The sequence below is a fragment of the Sinohyriopsis cumingii genome, chromosome 8, assembly GCF_028554795.1.
Source record: "Sinohyriopsis cumingii isolate HCF-2022 chromosome 8, ASM2855479v2, whole genome shotgun sequence".
NCBI classification, from domain to species: domain Eukaryota; kingdom Metazoa; phylum Mollusca; class Bivalvia; order Unionida; family Unionidae; genus Sinohyriopsis; species Sinohyriopsis cumingii.
In genome coordinates this window covers 64,898,667-64,917,506 of record NC_142968.1, presented here as the reverse complement: position 1 = coordinate 64,917,506, position 18,840 = coordinate 64,898,667, and the positions used below count along the sequence as shown (strand labels likewise).

General features: G+C 35.4%; 1 protein-coding gene across 2 annotated transcripts in view; it reads right to left on the bottom strand.

Annotated features, from left to right (window-relative positions):
- The window catches only part of LOC149793699 (protein sel-1 homolog 3-like), a 111,586-nt gene that overhangs the window by 15,110 nt on the left and 77,636 nt on the right, over nt 1-18,840 (bottom strand). For both annotated transcript variants that reach the window (XM_089967694.1, XM_089967695.1), the window contains 5 exons: nt 17,004-17,141; nt 11,536-11,598; nt 10,645-10,818; nt 5,244-5,368; nt 491-574 (listed from right to left, as the gene is read on the bottom strand). In XM_089967694.1, the coding sequence (XP_089823820.1) occupies nt 491-574; nt 5,244-5,368; nt 10,645-10,818; nt 11,536-11,598; nt 17,004-17,141 (584 nt within the window). The remainder of the gene's footprint in view (nt 1-490; nt 575-5,243; nt 5,369-10,644; nt 10,819-11,535; nt 11,599-17,003; nt 17,142-18,840) is intronic.

Here is an 18,840-nt window from a genome sequence, read left to right as displayed (position 1 = left end):
AAACACATAATTAACAACTCCAGCAAAGAGATGCTAATCAGTCTGGTAACAACCAGTGTTAGGTGTATTTTGATCTACCTAATTTTATTCCATTTTATTTGTTTAATGAAAATGTTTGGAAAATACTCAGATAACAAATATTCTGCATTTAAAAAGTAATAGATTTAAATAAGTTTAAACATTTTGTATTTTCTCAGATAAATTCAATGGATTGACAGAAAACTTCAATTATTTTTTCAGCAAAATCAATGACTTTTCAAGGGGAAAATAACCTTTTCAGAAATTCATGGAGTTTTCAAGGCAACCTTCAAAGCAATCTGGAAATTAAACGATTTTTCTAGCTTGTATGAACTATGCTGTACATGACGTCATGGAATGCTGGAAAATGAAAACAAACAATGTCTCATTGATATAAAGCTAGACGACAAATTTGGTTGAAATTCAACAATCCACTGCTAAATTGTAGGCTTGAATTATATCTATTTCTTACACATCTCCGTGTCTGTAGGCCTGAATTCCCTTTCGCAGAATGAAACCAATGGCTGGATTTTTCTCTGCTATATATCTGGCCCACCTGAAAGGAGATTTGTGCACAGTCAATCGGTGAGAATTCAATAAATTTATTATACCAATACAACTGAGTGAATTAACTACTTCCTTCTCACATACACAAGTGTACTTGGTCATACATAAGTTATGAGTTTATAACCAGCCTGCTAATCAGAAAGATATTTCTGTAGCAGTTTTTGTTGAACTATTATGTATTAAATAATAAAACTTCTAAACCCTAAAGACAAGAACTAATATGTACAAAACTATGAAGAATACCTGAGGGCTACTAATTTAATTTACCAATCAAACACTTGAAATTGAATCCCCAGAATGAGTGATGGGGGAGGGCATGTCTTGATGCAAAGCCATAGACTACCTTCAGATTGTGCAAAAAATAGAGATGGAAACCAAGTGAAACATGGGTCCTATTGCTATGACCTATCAAAGCTGCTGTAATCTCTTGGAGCTAAATGCAGGTAAGGCTTGGCTGTGTTCAGATCGCTGAACTATCGCCATGGATACCAAGCTAAGCATAGATCCTAATGCAGTGACATTACAAATCAGTAGTTACATGTTGAGAATGAACTTGAAGTCATATAAACTGATGATCGAGGGTTTCAACATTACCAGCGACATGACTTCTCTATCGACAGTCAACAGCTTGGATCTCATAATAATAAAAAATGCATATGCATCTTACACTAAGTCCTTGTTAAAACAATGTAATATTAAGTCAGCGACACAAGCAGTCTTTGGTTGCTGTCTGAACTGGCAGCTGGTAGATATATTTTCAATGAATGCAGAAACTCTTATATTGCCATATATATATATATATAGTATGACCCCGCTATAATGCACCCCATGATAATGCAAATTCTGATATAATGCAGTTGCGGCATGGCTCCCAAAATTATATATATTCACAGATGAATTTTTTTTATTATATCATTGTACGTGAAATAGTATATAAAAAATGTATTATAATTTTGGGGAAGAGATCATGTATGAATTTGAATATAATATGATAGTGGCATGGTTTCTGAAATTTTAAATACATTTACATGTAATTTTCTCATACCCACAAAAATATATATATATTTTTTTAAATACAAGAAATAGTGTGTAAAATGTTTCTTATCATTTGGGGGAAGAGTTCACTTATGAATTCAATGTAACACGATCATGGCATGGCTTTTGAAATTTAACAATTTCACCAGATTCTTGAAGTGTTATGCCAAAATAATCAATATTAGAAATGTTACTTATTATTGATCCATGAGTAAAGCCAGTAAGTCATCTTTGTAATTGTCTTCAATAAATTCTGTATGCAATCGTTACTCAAACAATAGCTGACATGTGTTTCTTCTTTAACTGCATACACAACCAAGCAACAGACAATGCGGTGGCTTATAAAGGATTCTCACAATTTAATAAACATAAAAAACATAAAAAAATATGTTTGCTGGGCTTGGCGGTGTGATTAGATACAATCAGTTGACCAGTAAATAATGTCCACTTTATTAGCTGGAAATTGGAAGGATATGAAATTCTACATGCGTTCAGTTTAAAAATCTTTATGAAAGTATTTTTCACATGTTTCTTTCAATATTCACAAAATTTGAAGTAAAAGTTATACGCACGCTGAAAGCTAGTGTTGTTTGTTAATTATTTTTGCTGTAAACCATTCAAATGAATAGGTGTACAAATGTTAATTATTGGAAATTTAGAATGGATAAAGGTACACAGAAAACACATGATAACATTTTAGCAGTATGAAATTTGCACAGACACCGTTCACAGACCCTACATGTACACGTGCTTCATCATTCTTAACCTAATTTTGCTGTTAACTTTTCCCATTGAATTCAGACACATAATGATCTGTGACAAAATTACTGACTAGTTCAAATATGTATGCATTTTTGCAATGCAATTACATGTATTATGGATTAATACAGTAAGTAAACGTTGTTAATACTCTGTTCATGCTATATATTTGAATTCAAACAATGATCTGTGACAAAATTGTTGAATATTTTAAATCTGTGTGCAATTTTTCAATGGAATTACATGCATTATGGATGAATTCCATGCCACGATGGCATGATAGTAAAAGGTGTTGATACCCAATTCATGATAAACATTAGACATTAATAAACGTACATGTGCCAATGCATTGTTCTCTGAAATAAAGTAAAATACTGTAAAACCCCACATTATCGTGACCCCACTATTAACGTGATCCAATTTTTTGGACTCCAATTACTACGTTATAGCGGGGATCCACTGTACATATACTAGTATCATGTATTCACCTATAATGTTTTACACATGTTCACTACTCTTTGTACTCATCCCTAAAGCCTTGTGCATATTTTATTGCAGCAATTATCGTGTTTTTAATAACATTTGTTACCTAAATATACACCATATCTTGTAAAAATTGTGCACTATATATATATATATATATATATATATATATATATATATATATATATATATATATGTATATGTATATGTATATATAGACACACACTAACACAAATTGTAGAAAAACTCCTGGAAGTTTGATCAGTGGACCAAATGAGCTTCTTCTTTAAATAAAGTCATTATATCCTGAAGAATGGGTTGACAGAGATACTACCAGTGATATATGCATTGCTGGCAAAGTCTGCCATGACTGACAGTGAACTAGACTATAACTGCATCCAGACTGAGATACGGTAATCTCAAGATAATCACTAAATGTATTGGTCATACTATTAGACATCCAGGACTGTAACAATGCCATATAGCCAGTGCCAAACTTGTAACTCATGATAGACTGAGAAGTAGCTAAAGTTGTCTGCAGTATACTGTATGTGCCACTGATGGTTCAACATGGTGTCAGGCATCTGGGACTGTATTTGCTGCTGAGCTAGGTTGGTAAGCCATGAAAGGTCACTGATTGAGTTGAATCCATAATGCCACTGGGCCTACATGACCCTATGATGACCATATACCAACTTGGATTCGTAATAGTTCTTGACCTATCTGACTGTCATGGGATTGCAATAGATTGATTAAATGCACTGGTTCTGTAATGGAAATTAAGCATTGAGACACTATGCTTGCCAAGAATCAACATGGGTCCATCATGGTACCTGTGTGTATGTGTGATTTAGATTTTTTAACATAGCTTTGATAATTTTTCAGTCATATCGCTATGATGTCTGCAGTGTGGTAGTTTATTGTGACGTCTAATACTGGGGCATCATGCCACAGACATGTAGCACAATGTCCCACCCAATCACATTATCCTCACATCAGGCCAACCAGTCCAAACACTAACCTCCTAATGCTGAGAGCCAAGCGAGGCAGCTGCTAGTACCATTATTACTCGGCCGCATTCAAACCCATGACCTCCCGCAGAGGCTCTAACCACTTAGGCCACCAGAGCAGTCCCATCATGGCACCTGGGCAATGTAGTGCTATATTTGGCCATGACTGACATGGATCTGTTGTAGCACATTACTGGATAGTGGCCGTGCATTTTGATACTGATGCTTGTACTGATGCTGGAAGGGGATATGGGAATCACCATGACTGGTGTCTTAGCAGTGACAGTATCAGATTTGGTGTTGACCATAAATCTGGTGGCAAAGTCCAATCGTGATGTAGCGGGGCCATTGTTTCTTTCATTGAGGTTCTGGGTTCATCATGCTGGGATGGGTCAGGGTTATTAGATCACTGTTACAAGTCCCTCCAACCAACCGCAATGCAAACGGTACCCTCATCTTAGATGGTGCATTTCATTGCCTTGTTATTAATCCATGTGCACTGTCTGGCCAAGACAGCAGCCCTTAAATTCTGTCCATTATTCATAATATTACAGTCGGGACAATACAAATTACATGTGCAACCTTTTGATATTTAGTATTAGACAGAATTCATATACCAGGACAAGTACGCATGATTTAAATGAACCATAGAACAGAAATAAAATGGCGCCAATGTGCATATCGATGAAAAACTTAAAACTAATCAAATGAGAAACTTTGTCCTGGGAAAAGAAGAGCAGGGAAACTATACAGATGAAACAATTACATCCCTGAACGAGAAAACTACTCAGTCTTGCTTAAATGAATTCAGTTTTGCAAATGAGTATGCTTCCTAGCATGAGCAGAACTAGTAACTTGAGTATGAACAGAATTCACAGCAAGACCTTTATCCATGGGGAGATCACTCTCGTCTGACTGCCACCTAGGTGGGCAGATGACGTTTACCTTTTTTCCCTACATACTAGCTTAAGAGGGCGAGATTTGTGAAGTAGTGGTCAAACTTATATGGTGTTATGATACTGGAAGAGGAAAATAGGTAGTCCAAGTATTCTGACTGGAATTGCAATTGGAAAAGATTACTTCATAGATTTTTGTTCATTTTAATAAGAATTATCACTGAGCAATGCTCAGTGATAATTAATTTATTGGTGCACCTATATCAGATTAAGGTAAAACTACACACCTTGTTAATTTTTGTTGCACCAAATTAAACAATGAATTTAATTTTCTACTAGAATTACTATTTTGTGTCTACAAAACCTGTACTAGCACACCCAGATGAAACCATGAATCTGTCTATAAATTTGTTATTTATCTCCCACAAAGGTAAATATACATTTGTACAACAATCAAATCTTTCTGAAAACATACTCAACAGCAGTATAGACATTGCGTGGGGTTTTATCTGTCCCTTTGATGTTTTGGTAGGCAATTGCAACCCCAGCATCAATCTGCCCTCTTACTGCAGCATAGTTGAAATAGCTCAATGCAAGATCCTGTGGAAAAAATATTTAAAAAAACATTAAAACTTTTCATGTCAAATGTTATGTATATTTAATTTGTATTATTTGTTGGCTTTTCTTAATAGTCTATGTTATTTATATTGGTACTCTGTACTTGGCCTTGTTCAAAATTAACTTCATGGTGTACCTGACCAGGGTCATTTATTTTGTAAACAACATAATATAACTAATTTTTCTGAGTCTGGTTTCAATATTCATATCATTATCAACAGAAGTAAACATGTTTATTTGGGTCTGGGTCAAAGAAATCAGACTTCCACTTGAAAATTCCTAAACTTGTTGACAACTCTGAATTTTTTTGAGAGGAGGCTGACCTTGCTGAATTGGTGTTTTATAGAAAGCAAAATAGGTAGGGTGTGTGATTAGGATTTTGAACGTAGCTATTTAAAAAAATTCAGTCATATCACTACGATGTCTGCAGTGTGGCAGTTTATAGTTATGTCAAGCTCTGGGGCATCATGCCACATACACGTAGCATGATGTCCCACCCAGTCACATTATCCTGACACCAGGCCAACCAGTCTTAATACTAACCTCTTAATGGTGAGCACCAAGCAAAGCAGCTGTTAGTACCATTTGGTTAAGTCTTTGGTATGATTCAGCCGAGGTTCAACCCCATGACCTCCTGCCTCTGAGGCGGAGGCTCCAACCACTAGGCCACCGGAGTGTTCAACATAAGTAGGTTATTTAGTGCTGAGACAAAAGGATTAAATTACCTTGTCTAAGGACATGCCACAGCAGCTGTCCCTAGCTGAACCAATGGTAGGATCCAAACACGCACTCTTTTAGTCACATGTCAGGCATGCTAATCACTTAGCCAATGGCTCCTTTACATATGTTAGTCTTATATAGTAGTAATAAGGCAAGTACATGTAACCTGGGTTGAAGACAGCCATGTCAGGATCATGTTCAGCTATTTGGCTGAAACTGGTGGTATTTTTGACATGTTGTTTAACTGCATTTCTACCCTAACTAACTTTAGCTAAACTAAATAATGCATTATATATAAATGTGTCTATATATATATATATATATATATATATATATATATATATATAGAGGCACACGCACACACAAAGAGCTGATTTTTTGCAATTAACTAAATGATTCTGGAGAAGAACTGCAGAAGAAATCCAAACTGAATTGTTCCACTTGTTAACTATGGAAGCAATATTGTTACTAGGGAACCATCCAAAACATAATTCTAACAGAACATGTCGAGTACAAAATTACTACCTTGTTTTCTGTAGAAGTCAGGCCAAAGAAACATTCATATGTTTGATTCAAATCAGTTTCTGAGAGAAAGTCAGATATATAAAATGTGGTTAGACAGATGATGGATACATCAACAAGCCATTCCATGTCTGGAAAAAATTCTACATTGATTAACAAGAATATTATGAATGACACATTATTCACATGCCCCATGTCTAAATCTCTATGCAGATAACTAAAATTTTTTCACTAAATTATTTTTCTTCTTTCAATCAGTGACCTTTACCTACAGGCTCTTCCTTATCCTAAGTCATCTACATAGTTTGGTCCAAGTCTGTGATGTAGAACTAATATTATCTGTGCAGAAACCACCTTTGTTCATGTAGTCACAATGAACCTGACCTTTTGACCACAACATTAACCGACCTCTTGCATACTTTAAGTGCAAGTTCTTTACAAATTCTGGTCAAGGTATGTGGTCTACAACAAATGTTATCACGGCAAACATCATTGCTCTTCTTTCAGTTAGTGACCTTCATCGTAGACTTTCTGACATTAAAATCAATAGGCTTCTTTCTTACTTTAAGTACACAAACTCCACATGGTTTACTCCAAGTCTGTTTTGTACAGAAACCATTTTTCTTCTTGGGGTCAGTGACCATCACCTTTTACCCCCCAAAATCATTAGCTTCTTTCTTACCCCAAGTACAAGTCATTCACAAACTTTGGTCAAGGTTTGTGACGCAGAATTAATTATACTGTGCAGAAACTGGTTTTCTTCCTTCAGCCTGTGACGTTGATCTTTGTCTTCAAAATCAAAATGATTCTTCCTTACCCAACCTGCATGCTATCCACAAATTGTGGTCCAAGTATGTATTGTTGATGTTGTTGTTGTTATAGGGTTTAACGCCATTTTTCAGCACACGATAGGCTATACATGGCGGCCAGTATTAATGGTGGAGGAAGAACCCGGGAAAAGCCCGGAAAGAACCCCCGACCCACGAGAAGCTACTGGCAAGCTTACTCACATACCCACATTGGCCGAATTGGAGACTCGAACCCATGCAGACAAAGGTGAGATGGCAATGATCCGTAACGGATAGCGCTTTAGACCACTTGGCCACTCGGGACCCCATGTGTTGTTGAAATAATGTTACTGTTTGCAAACCATCTGTAATATTTTTCAGTCACAATTACCATGACCTTTGACCTTTTCATCTTAAAATCAAAAGACCACTTCTATACCTCTAGTGCAAGCCCTACACAAAGTCTGGTCAGAGTATATGACCTGGAAATAAAATTATCATGCAAAAACCATGGTTCTTCTTTCACTCAGTGATCTTGATGTTAGCATTTTTAAATTAAAGTCAATAGGCTTCTTCCTTATTCTAAGTATAAACCCTTCACAAGGTTTACTCCAGGTCTGAAATGTAGAATTCCAGTTATTGTGCAGAAACCATTTTACTGTTTCTATCACAGTAACCCTGTCCTTCTACCTCCAAATCAATAAGCTTCCTTCTTACCAAACTTGAAAGTTATCAACAAAATTTGTTCGAAGTCTGTAAAGTAGAACTAATCGTACTTTGCCAAAGCCATTTTCTTACTTTAGTCATAATGACCTTGATCTTTGATCTTTTGACCCCATGTTCAACACACCTCTTTCTTACCCCAAATGCAGGCTGTTCTCCAAGAATAGTTCCAGCATGTTGTGTAGAAAGTTACTAATGTTCTTGTGAACAAACCATTTTACTTCTACTTGTCATGGTGACCTTGAACTTAAATATTCTGGTTATAAAATTAATAGACTTCTTCATTACACAAAGGGCAAATTATACACAAGGTCTGGTCGATGTATGCAAAAAAGAATTAGTATTATTGTGCAGAAACCATTTTTCTTCTTTTGGTCAGTGACCTTGACCTTTGATCCCAAAATCAACTGTCTTTATCATTATCCCCAAAGTGACACTTTTCACAAAGTTTGTTGAAGGTTATGTGCTGCAGAACTGAAGTTATTGAGCAGATGGACAGAGAGGGACATTTCATAAGACACTCCACTAAAATGGAAGATTCAGAAAATTTTCAAATACAAAACAAAGAATATTATTTTACATTAGTAAATTAGTCTAGGAAAAACTGGTGCCAGCAGTAATTAAAGCCCTCTACAATGTGCTTAGCATGGCCTTAAACAAAGAACATCAGTTGGAAAACCATAGTTTGGAGATGGCAATCATGGGTCATAATTCAACTCAACTAAATAATCACAAGGAAGGCTGGAAATCCAGCTCATACAAATGTTCATCAATATGATGGTGTACAATAACTCGGCCTGAAATGTAATGTATTCCTTTGCATATTTTTGCCATGGAAAGCAAAGGTAGGAGAACTAGGTCATGATTTTTGAAATCTGAAATTAAACTAATTCATGGTCTCAATTAAACTAATTCATGATCTCAAACTAATTCATGGTCTCAATTAAACTAATTCATGATCTCGAACTAATTCATGGCCTCAATTAAACTAATTCATGGCCTCAATTAAACTAATTCATGGTCTCAATTAAACTAATTCATGGTCTCAATTAAACTAATTCATGGTCTCAAACTAATTCATGGTCGCGAACTAATTCATGGCCTCAATTAAACTAATTCATGGTCTCAATTAAACTAATTCATGATCTCAAACTAATTCATGGTCTCAACTAAACTAATTCATGGCCTCAATTAAACTAATTCATAGTCTCAATTAAACTAATTTATGATCTCAACAATCTGAAACCTCAAGCCAAATTTGGTTGAAATCCAAGATATTATCTTGAGGAAACTAAAGTCAGGAGGTTGAGCCATAACTATTCCAAACAACACTAACCTATGAGACAACTTCCATATCAGCTTGCACTAGAATATGTTTAATGTTTCTTGAGCTTCCAAGGAATGTAATACATGAAGATATAAAGTTAACTATGAAGGGCCATAGCTCAATTCAAAATGGTGTCGATGAGACAAAACCCATACAAGGCACATCTAGGTCTATGCAATAATGTACACAAAAATGTGCATCAGAATATTTTTAATGATTCCTGAGCTATACTAGTTGCAATGATCTGTTAAAGTGGAGATGTTAATTTCAATGGAAAAATGCAATACCGCCATCAAAATGACAACAAAAATCTTTAAAAGGATGTCTACTTTCAATTGGCAAATTAGCTACCAAATGTTGTCCAATAATGTGTAAGGATTGTGGAGTTATGCTGGTTACATCCCACATGAACAAATTGAATTGTAAAGGACCATAACTCTATCTATAAAGAAGTAAACCTCTAGCCTTAATTGATGATGCTAATTGTCTGCATTTAGTTGTAAGATTTGGATGTATCTATTTGGATGATAGGTGATGTGGTGTTTATTTGTTTATAAATAACACATACGAGGCATCAGGATATGTTGAATAGTTCCTGAGCTATACTGGTAAGAAGGATCTGTTATAACGAAGCTTTAATATTGATGTGAAAAAAGACAACAACTCCATTAAAACTCTGCTTGAATTAATGAAACCTTTAGAAAGTGCATGTATCTATAATTGGCAATTCACCTACAAAATGGCATCCAATTATCTGAAAGGATTTCAGACATTTCTTGTTAAAAGAATTGTGAATTTATAAACCAACACAGTGATTAAAAGATGGATGAAAACGGTGCTTATTTTTGGGCTCACCTATTCATATGTCAGGCCATAATGAAATGATTCAATTAACAATTTATCAATGCAGACTCTTATACTAGCTATGTATTAAATGTTCTCCAGGTGCTCCTCTTGAAGTCAAAATATATCTCTAGCATGCCTTATTTTCTGTTTCTCTATAACTCCATGAGACTTAAAGTCAAAATGTATTTTCAACAAGCCTACATTTTCTGTTTCTCAAGTTACATCTTAAAGAAATGAAGTCAAAATGAATCTTCAACAAGCCTACATTTTCTGTTTCAAGTTACATCTTAAGAAATGAAGTCAAAATTTAACAAAGACATTTTGTCACTTACAGCATCCATTTCCTTATCAGGATACTGTCCTCCAAGATGGAGAATGCCCAGGTTATGAGCTGCGTCTGGATTCCCCATCTTGTATGCCTGCTCAAAATACTCTGCAGCTGCAGTGAAATTCTTATCAAAGTTCATAGCATACCAGCCAAGGGCATTCAAAGCACTGGGATTTTTCTGGAAACAGGAAGAATAAAATGTGCATGTCAAACATAAAACACCACTGTTGCTATGGAATTAATATTTCAAGAACAATGAAGACAAATATGTTGTGTAGAAAATTTTAAAAATTTAATATAACTTATGATAACAACCTTCCTTAGAAGTTTTTTCATGCATCCTGTAGACCATCATTAAATGTATGAGAATGGCTCCCCTGACCAGTGGTCACATGCTTTATATGGCCAGAATCCTTTGGCACCAATGATTTTGTGTTCAAAAGTACCCATTATGATGGCAATGAAGTGATGAAATTAAGTGTTTAATTCCAGATTAATGGATAATCAAACAGCAAATCAATACACGCAAATAAATCAATGAAAATGGAAAGTACTTCCAATTAAAATTTCTGAATACATTTCTTGACAGCAACATTCATAGATCTGTTAACTCACACACAAGTCTGTCATCCATAAAATGTTTTGCTTGCTATATTTTTGTACCATTTTATAAAACTAAACCATAAGTGTGCCAGAACCACAAGTTGAAGGCCACAAATGTGCTACATGTGTACCCAACCACCGTCCATTAAAAACTGGCATATTTACATGAAAGCATAAAGAAATCTTAATTTTCAAAGTTTTAGCATTTGTGTCAATGGTAATATGTGAATGACACTGAACAGATAATGATGAAAACTACTTTTTGACCGATTATAATAAAGAGACTGCTTACTTTTTCTGCTGACTTTCTGAGCTGGGCAAGACCTTCTTTCGTGTCTTTCTTTGTACCCTGGCCCTGACAAATCAACAAGCAGATACAAAAATAATAAAACAATTTGAACATATAAAAAAAATGACATAAAATTCTAAATTCAAACATTAAAAAACAATCATAATCAGAATTTGTACAATGTTACTCCAGACACTAAAGAACTGTTTGAGAAACAAAATAATAACTGAGAGATAAATATTGTTTAAACACAGTTTGGCATAGCATGTTCTCAAGATGAAAGCAAAGATACATTTTTACATCTGGTTGCTATAGAAACCTGGTGATTAGTAAGAAGGCTACCATGAAAATGACTATGATGGAACATTTCAAATGAACCATTCTTAACAAGTTTGATAACAAGTTGTTGTTGTAGGGTTTAATGCCATTTTTCAGCACAAGATAGGCTATACATGGCGGCCAGTAAAAAATGTTGGAGGATGCTGTTGTTGTTGTTGTTGTTGTAGGGTTTAATGCCATTTATCAGCACATCATAGGCTATACATGGCGGCCAGTATTAATGGTGGAGGAAGAACCCGGGAAAACCCCGGGAAGAACCACTGACCAATGAGAAGCTAATGGCAAGCTTTCTCACATACCCACATTAGCCAAATCCGAGACTCGAACCCACTCAGACAGAGGTGAGATGGCAGTGATTTGTAATGATAACAAGTGGCCAAGTGGTTACTCAGAATACCAGATATACTCACTTAAATCGATTCAACAACAAATGGTACACACCCAGATCTGCTATTGCATAATGTAAAGACATATTAGCATCTATGTAGTTTGCTTGGAGTAACCGGTATAGGAAACACCACATACCCTGATCTGCCAGCACATTCTACAACAGTAGATCAGGGTCTATGACTGCTGAATTGGACCCCAATTTTAAGTGAGTATATACGGCATGTACATAGTAATTTTACATACCAGGTTGCTATCAAAGCCAGCTGGTTATGTGAATGTGATTTAACATTTTTAACGTAGCTTTAACAATTTTCTGTCATATCGCTATGATGTCTGCAGTGTGGCAGTTTAGAGTGATGTCTAGCACTGGGGCATCATGCCGCAGACATGTAGCATGATGTCCCACCTAGTCACATTATCCTGAAACCAGGCCAACCTCTTAATGCTGAGTGCCTAGTGAGGCTGCTGTTAGTACCATTTTTATAAATCTTTGGTATGACTTTGCTCGACCTCTCACATCTGGGGCAGACGTTCTAACCACTAGGCCAATGGAGTGGTCCCAACTGGTTATTTTGGAGGCAGCTAATGTTTGGTAGCATGTTTAATGAGGAAATGTTTCTGTTACGTCTGGTCACAATTAGTTGTGGTCCTAGAGAAGGTACTGAAAGTAGCAAATGCTGACAAACACATGGACAAAAACACATGAAAGCTTAATGTCACTCTAATTCCCAAAGCAAATAAAGGACCTCACTAATAATACCTCTGCAGAGTTTGCAATGTTTAAACATTTGCCAAAACATGAGAGTAAATTCTGAATTTATATGAAGACTGTAATAGATATTTCTATATGAACAATCATCTGATGATTATCAACTACATTTTATTGTTCTCAAAGAAAAACTAGTGAAAGAACATTTTTCTGAAATGCTGATCTACCAAACCATATCACTGTACTTTCCACAACTAGGCTTGTTGGGAAAACTGACTTTTAACAATTTGCTATGAAGGCAGGGCCCCAAATTTTGTACATAATGCACTTCATACAGATTGTTCATTTTTGTTAACTATATCAATTTTTTTTTGTTTTATTGGCACTTACAAAACATTACTTGTTAAGGAAATGGACTTGGGCTGGTATCCAACATGTTACTAATGTAGTACCATTCTGACACTCTCCCAAATGAGCTACTATGGCTACTAGTCATGATTCATAAACATACCAAGTGTTATACAGGATTCATAAATGTACCAAGTGTTATACAGGATTCATAAATGTACTGAGTGTTAGACAGGATTCATAAATGTACTAAGTGTTATACAGGATTCATAAACATACCAAGTGTTATACAGGATTCATAAACATACCAAGTGTTACACAGGATTCATAAATGTACCAAGTGTTATACAGGATTCATAAATGTACTAAGTGTTATACAGGATTCATAAACATACCAAGTGTTATACAGGATTCATAAACATACCAAGTGTTATACAGGATTCATAAATGTACCAAGTGTAATACAGGATTCATGAACATACCAAGTGTTATACAGGATTCATAAATGTACCAAGTGTTATACAGGATTCATAAACATACCAAGTGTAATACAGGATTCATAAATGTACCAAGTGTTATACAGGATTCATAAACATACCAAGTGTTATACAGGATTCATAGGGGCCCCGAGTGGACGAGTGGTCTAAAGCACTCTCCGTTACGGATCACTGCCATCTCACCTCTGTCTGCGGCGGTTCGAGTCTAGGATTCAGCCAATGTGGGTATGTGAGAAAGCTTGCCAGTAGCTTCTTGTGGGTCGGTGGTTCTTTCCGGGGTTTTCCCGGGTTCTTCCTCCACCATTAATACTGGCCGCCATGTATAGCCTATCGTGTGCTGAAAAATGGCGTTAAGCCCCAAAACAACAACAACAACAACAACAACAACATACAGGATTCATAAATGTACCAAGTGTTATACAGGATTCATAAATGTACTGAGTGTTATACAGGATTCATAAATGTACTAAGTGTTATACAGGATTCATAAACATACCAAGTGTTATACAGGATTCATAAACATACCAAGTGTTGTACAATATTCATAAACATACCAAGCATTATACATGATTCATAAACGTACAAAGTGTTATACATGATTCATAAACATACCAAGTGTTATACATGATTCATAAATGTACCAAGTGTTATACATGATTCATAAATGTACCAAGTGTTATACATGATTCATAAACATACCAAGTGTTATACAGGATTCATAAACGTACCAAGTGTTGTACAATATTCATAAACATACCAAGCGTTATACATGATTCATAAACATACCAAGTGTTATACATGATTCAAAAACATACCAAGTGTTATACATGATTCATAAACATATCAAGTGTTATACAATATTCAAGAGGCCCCGAGTGGCCGAGTGGTCTAAAGTGCTCACCGTTACGGATCACTGCCATCTCACCTCTGTCTGCGTGGGTTCTAGTCCAGGATTCGGCCAATGTGGTTAAGTGAGAAAGCTTGCCAGCAGCTTCTCGTGGGTCGGTGGTTCTTCCCAGGGGTTTTCTGGGTTCTTCCTCCACCAGTAATACTGGCCACCATGCATAGCCTATCGTGTGCTGAAAAATGGCGTTAAACTCCACAACAACAACAACAACAACAAATACAATATTCATAAACATACCAAGGGATATACATGATTCATAAACATACCAAGTGTTATACCCATGTTATAGTGTGGACAAGAAAGTATGACAGATGCATACACACAAAATAAAATTCAGAAGGATGAATGGAAATCTAAAAACCATGTCCTTGAAAAGGATGGGCACAAAATTATAATAATTATGATAATACCAAACTGTGCTTGATTGACCTGTAAAATTCCAATATATAAACCTCTCTGCAACAAACACCCTTGGGGCCAATATACGTTTTAATTTCTTACAATGTGACATTTATGCATGTAGAGCAGTTAAATATGAACAAGAAAGTAAGAAAAGAAATCCATGTATTTTCAGGCAGTTTCAGTCTATCTAACAGCAGTCTCAAATTATGCAAAAATATCATTCTGACTGAAACTGAGATCTTCGACATAAAAGATCTGACAGGCACCAATACGGATTCAGGCAGCAAACTTGGACATAAATGATCTGACAGGCACTGATACAAATTCAGGCAGCAAACTTCCTATTTTTCTACTGTAATTTTTCACACATAGCAGCAATTTTGGTCAGCTAAAGTCAAATTATTGCTTACAAAAGTATTTTTTTAAAATATGAAATGTTTTACAAAACTTTAATTTCATAGTCTTTCCTGGATTAAATTCACTTTTGACAATAAAAAATAATGTCAATTTTTTATTTATGTGTTTATTTATTTATCACCAATCTACATGAAATTTCATTATTGTATTGCTTGATTCGACATTCCATCTAAAACTTTAGTCTATCATTATTCATTTCAGCATTTTATTAGAAATTATGTTGCTCTTGGGCAAGTAACCCATTTTAACCAGGATTGTCTTTAATGTACATATCTGCATGAAAATGTTAGCAAATAAATAGGAATCATACAAAGATAAACAAATTTCCAACACTGTCACTGCCAAATTATCGGCAGCATTGGAATCAATTTACACAATTGCTTCATAATAGCTTGTAGAAGTAACAACTATCATGATGGGTTGATATTAGATGAGAGATGCTGACCTCATGAGTAGATGAAATAATAAAAATAAAGTTATGTGATATAAATACAGTTTACATGCAGTTTTTTTTTAGGTCAGTTAGCTTAGAAAAAGCAAGTCCAAACACACTCCACAAGGCACTATGCTCACAATTCCTACTTTCCAGGCTGGGAAAGATGATCGGAGGCAAGTTCTTTGGCTAGGAATACTGATGGAATAGATGTAATATCTCCCGACTACTAGGGTATCACTTCAACTGATTTTCAAAATCTATTGCTTATTCATTCACCTCCTTCACAAGAAGCCAAACAAATCTTCACAAATAAATTTTGTGAGGGTTTTTTAGATTTATTTTTGGAATAAGTTAACATTCTGAATCAAATTAATATTTAGGTTTTAAAAAAAAGTTGTTTTGGGGATGTGACAGTATGTCAATAAAAATAAGACCTGCAGTGGAAACTCTGATCTTGTGCAGTGGAAACTCAGATCTCATGAATGTGCAGCTCTGACTTTACGACATCTGTATGAATGGAGATTAAATAATAACAGCTGTTTAGATAATTTTGGTGGTCAATTTGCCTAACTAACTTTGCCTAAAAAGAGCTATCAAATGCCTGATCCTCAGTGATGGTATTTTCTACAGTTTAACTGTAAACTTACATGGCCTATTTGCAATAGTAGAAAACTGCCTACTGATATCTCCTAATAATGAACTATTATTTTTACCAGCAAAATGTAAATTGTTAATTGGTATTACAAGGTGCCATTGCAACTCCAGCTCCATTTACATTTAGTAGCCAATCAGGAAAAGCATCACATCTTGCATTAAGGAATGGTAACATTAGTAATAACAGGTTCCCCCAAAAATATGCTCCAAATAAGTTTTCAATTTATGAAATAGGACAGCTGTAATTTTATGTATGAAAAGACGAAGAGAACAAGACCTTGTGCATATACCCATCAGATCTCCTTATTGTAAGTAGATCTCAATTTTAAACAAATTGGCAAAATGTAAAAATAAAGAACAATGAGATCTCACCCTCAGAAGGACAATACCATAGTCATACATAGCCTGTGGGTCTTCCGTCTCGGCGCTCATCTTGAAGTACTCAAGTGCTGCCCCTAAGTTCCTCTTTAATCCTTGTGAGCCCCAGTACAATGTTCTGGCCACATGACTCTATCACAAAACATAAACTGTTTATCAATGGACAAAAGATGTCTTCTTTAACCTAAAGACTATGATCCATAATAATGAACGTGGTCCACTAAATTAATTCATTCTCCATAAATAATTATATCAAAATATAAGGGAAAAAATATTTTGTGCACCAGATGGTCAGGTGGATTTCTTTAATGGAGTTAATAGTTAGCTGACATTCAAAATGGTGTGCTTCTTAGCAATTTCATATTTTACATCCATCTTCATTAACGTCAGAACTAGTACAAGCCAGACCTGCCAACCCTGATGAGTTCATCTCAGTAAGGCAATTGATTTTTTTCCCGTAAGTTTGACCAGTTTTCAGTAAGATGTAACAAAATATCATAAACTGCTATTGTAAAGCTGGAAAACATAATATGAAGTTTGGTATTCAGAAAGTGCAGCGATGATAAACATTATGTTCAACTGAAAAGTTTGCAAAGTACAAGTAGACTTTATTTACCACTAGTACAGTTGAACAAATTTTAGTTCCAAACCCTATGCAGCTTAAAGGCTTGCTGCTGTCTCTCAACTATATGTAATTCTTGGAAATTCTTTTTCAATTCCACATGACGATGGCAATCATATTTCCCACCACGAGTCATACTCAAATTGGCACGTGATGTCCAATAAACATAACTGTGTCCCTTCCAGCTTTTATTCACAAGAATCTGAATATTCCTTTTCATTTTTTCCTGTGTTAATTATTAACACTTTTCAAGAGGCTTTTTTCCCCTTTTGTCTTAAAAATGCATCGCTTGCTGGTTGCCATTTTGAAAAATAATTCTATGATCAACAGTTTGATCATGCAGACACTTCACATGAACAAATAAGTGCAGCTGAAAGCATCTGAGGTGCTGCTGTAAAGGTAGTCTGGTTCCCTGACCAATTTAACTACTTCCAATATAAAACACGGATCCAAATCAAACACGGATGAACAAATTTTCTGGATTTTTTGGCAATGATCATTTTTCCATAGTTTTTGCTATTATGCCGTAAGTCTGTATCTTAAAGGTAATTTTCATAAGACTTATGGCAAAATTATAAGAGTTGGCCGGTCTGAAAAGCCTACTACAAGTATTAATTATGAAACAGCACTACAAATGCAAATATTAGGATAATCTGGTTAATATTAATGTACATCTGGGAGATGAACTGACAGACGACTATGGCAATCAGTCTGCATATGACTCACAGGTTAAACAGGATGACAATGCATGTCCACCCAAACATCAAAACACCTGGCTACTTCATTACATATTGGCAAACTTATATTGGGAGACAGACTCCGCTCTGATACCAGAGTTACAATGGGCCCTGTAGCAACAAAGTTATATTCATTTTCCACATCACTCCTTCCCTCCTGATGTACACTAAGTAGGGCTGTATGCAGGCCTGAGCCAGTTGAGTTTCATCAGCAATGGCAAACACGCGACCCAATCTGGATCATTTTGGCAGGGCCCCTGTGAGCGTGGAATTTAGAAATAAGCTTTTAAATTTTTTTTTATATGATATTTAACTTAAAATTTTCTTCCATCACGTAAAAACTATTTTCTCTCTAAAAAATATATTTTTAAAAAGTACTAACATGCAGGGTCTCTGTAAGCACAGGGCCTGATTGTGCCCAATCAATCTAGTGGGTTTACACCTTTCACCAATCAGGTTAGATAAGTGTCCA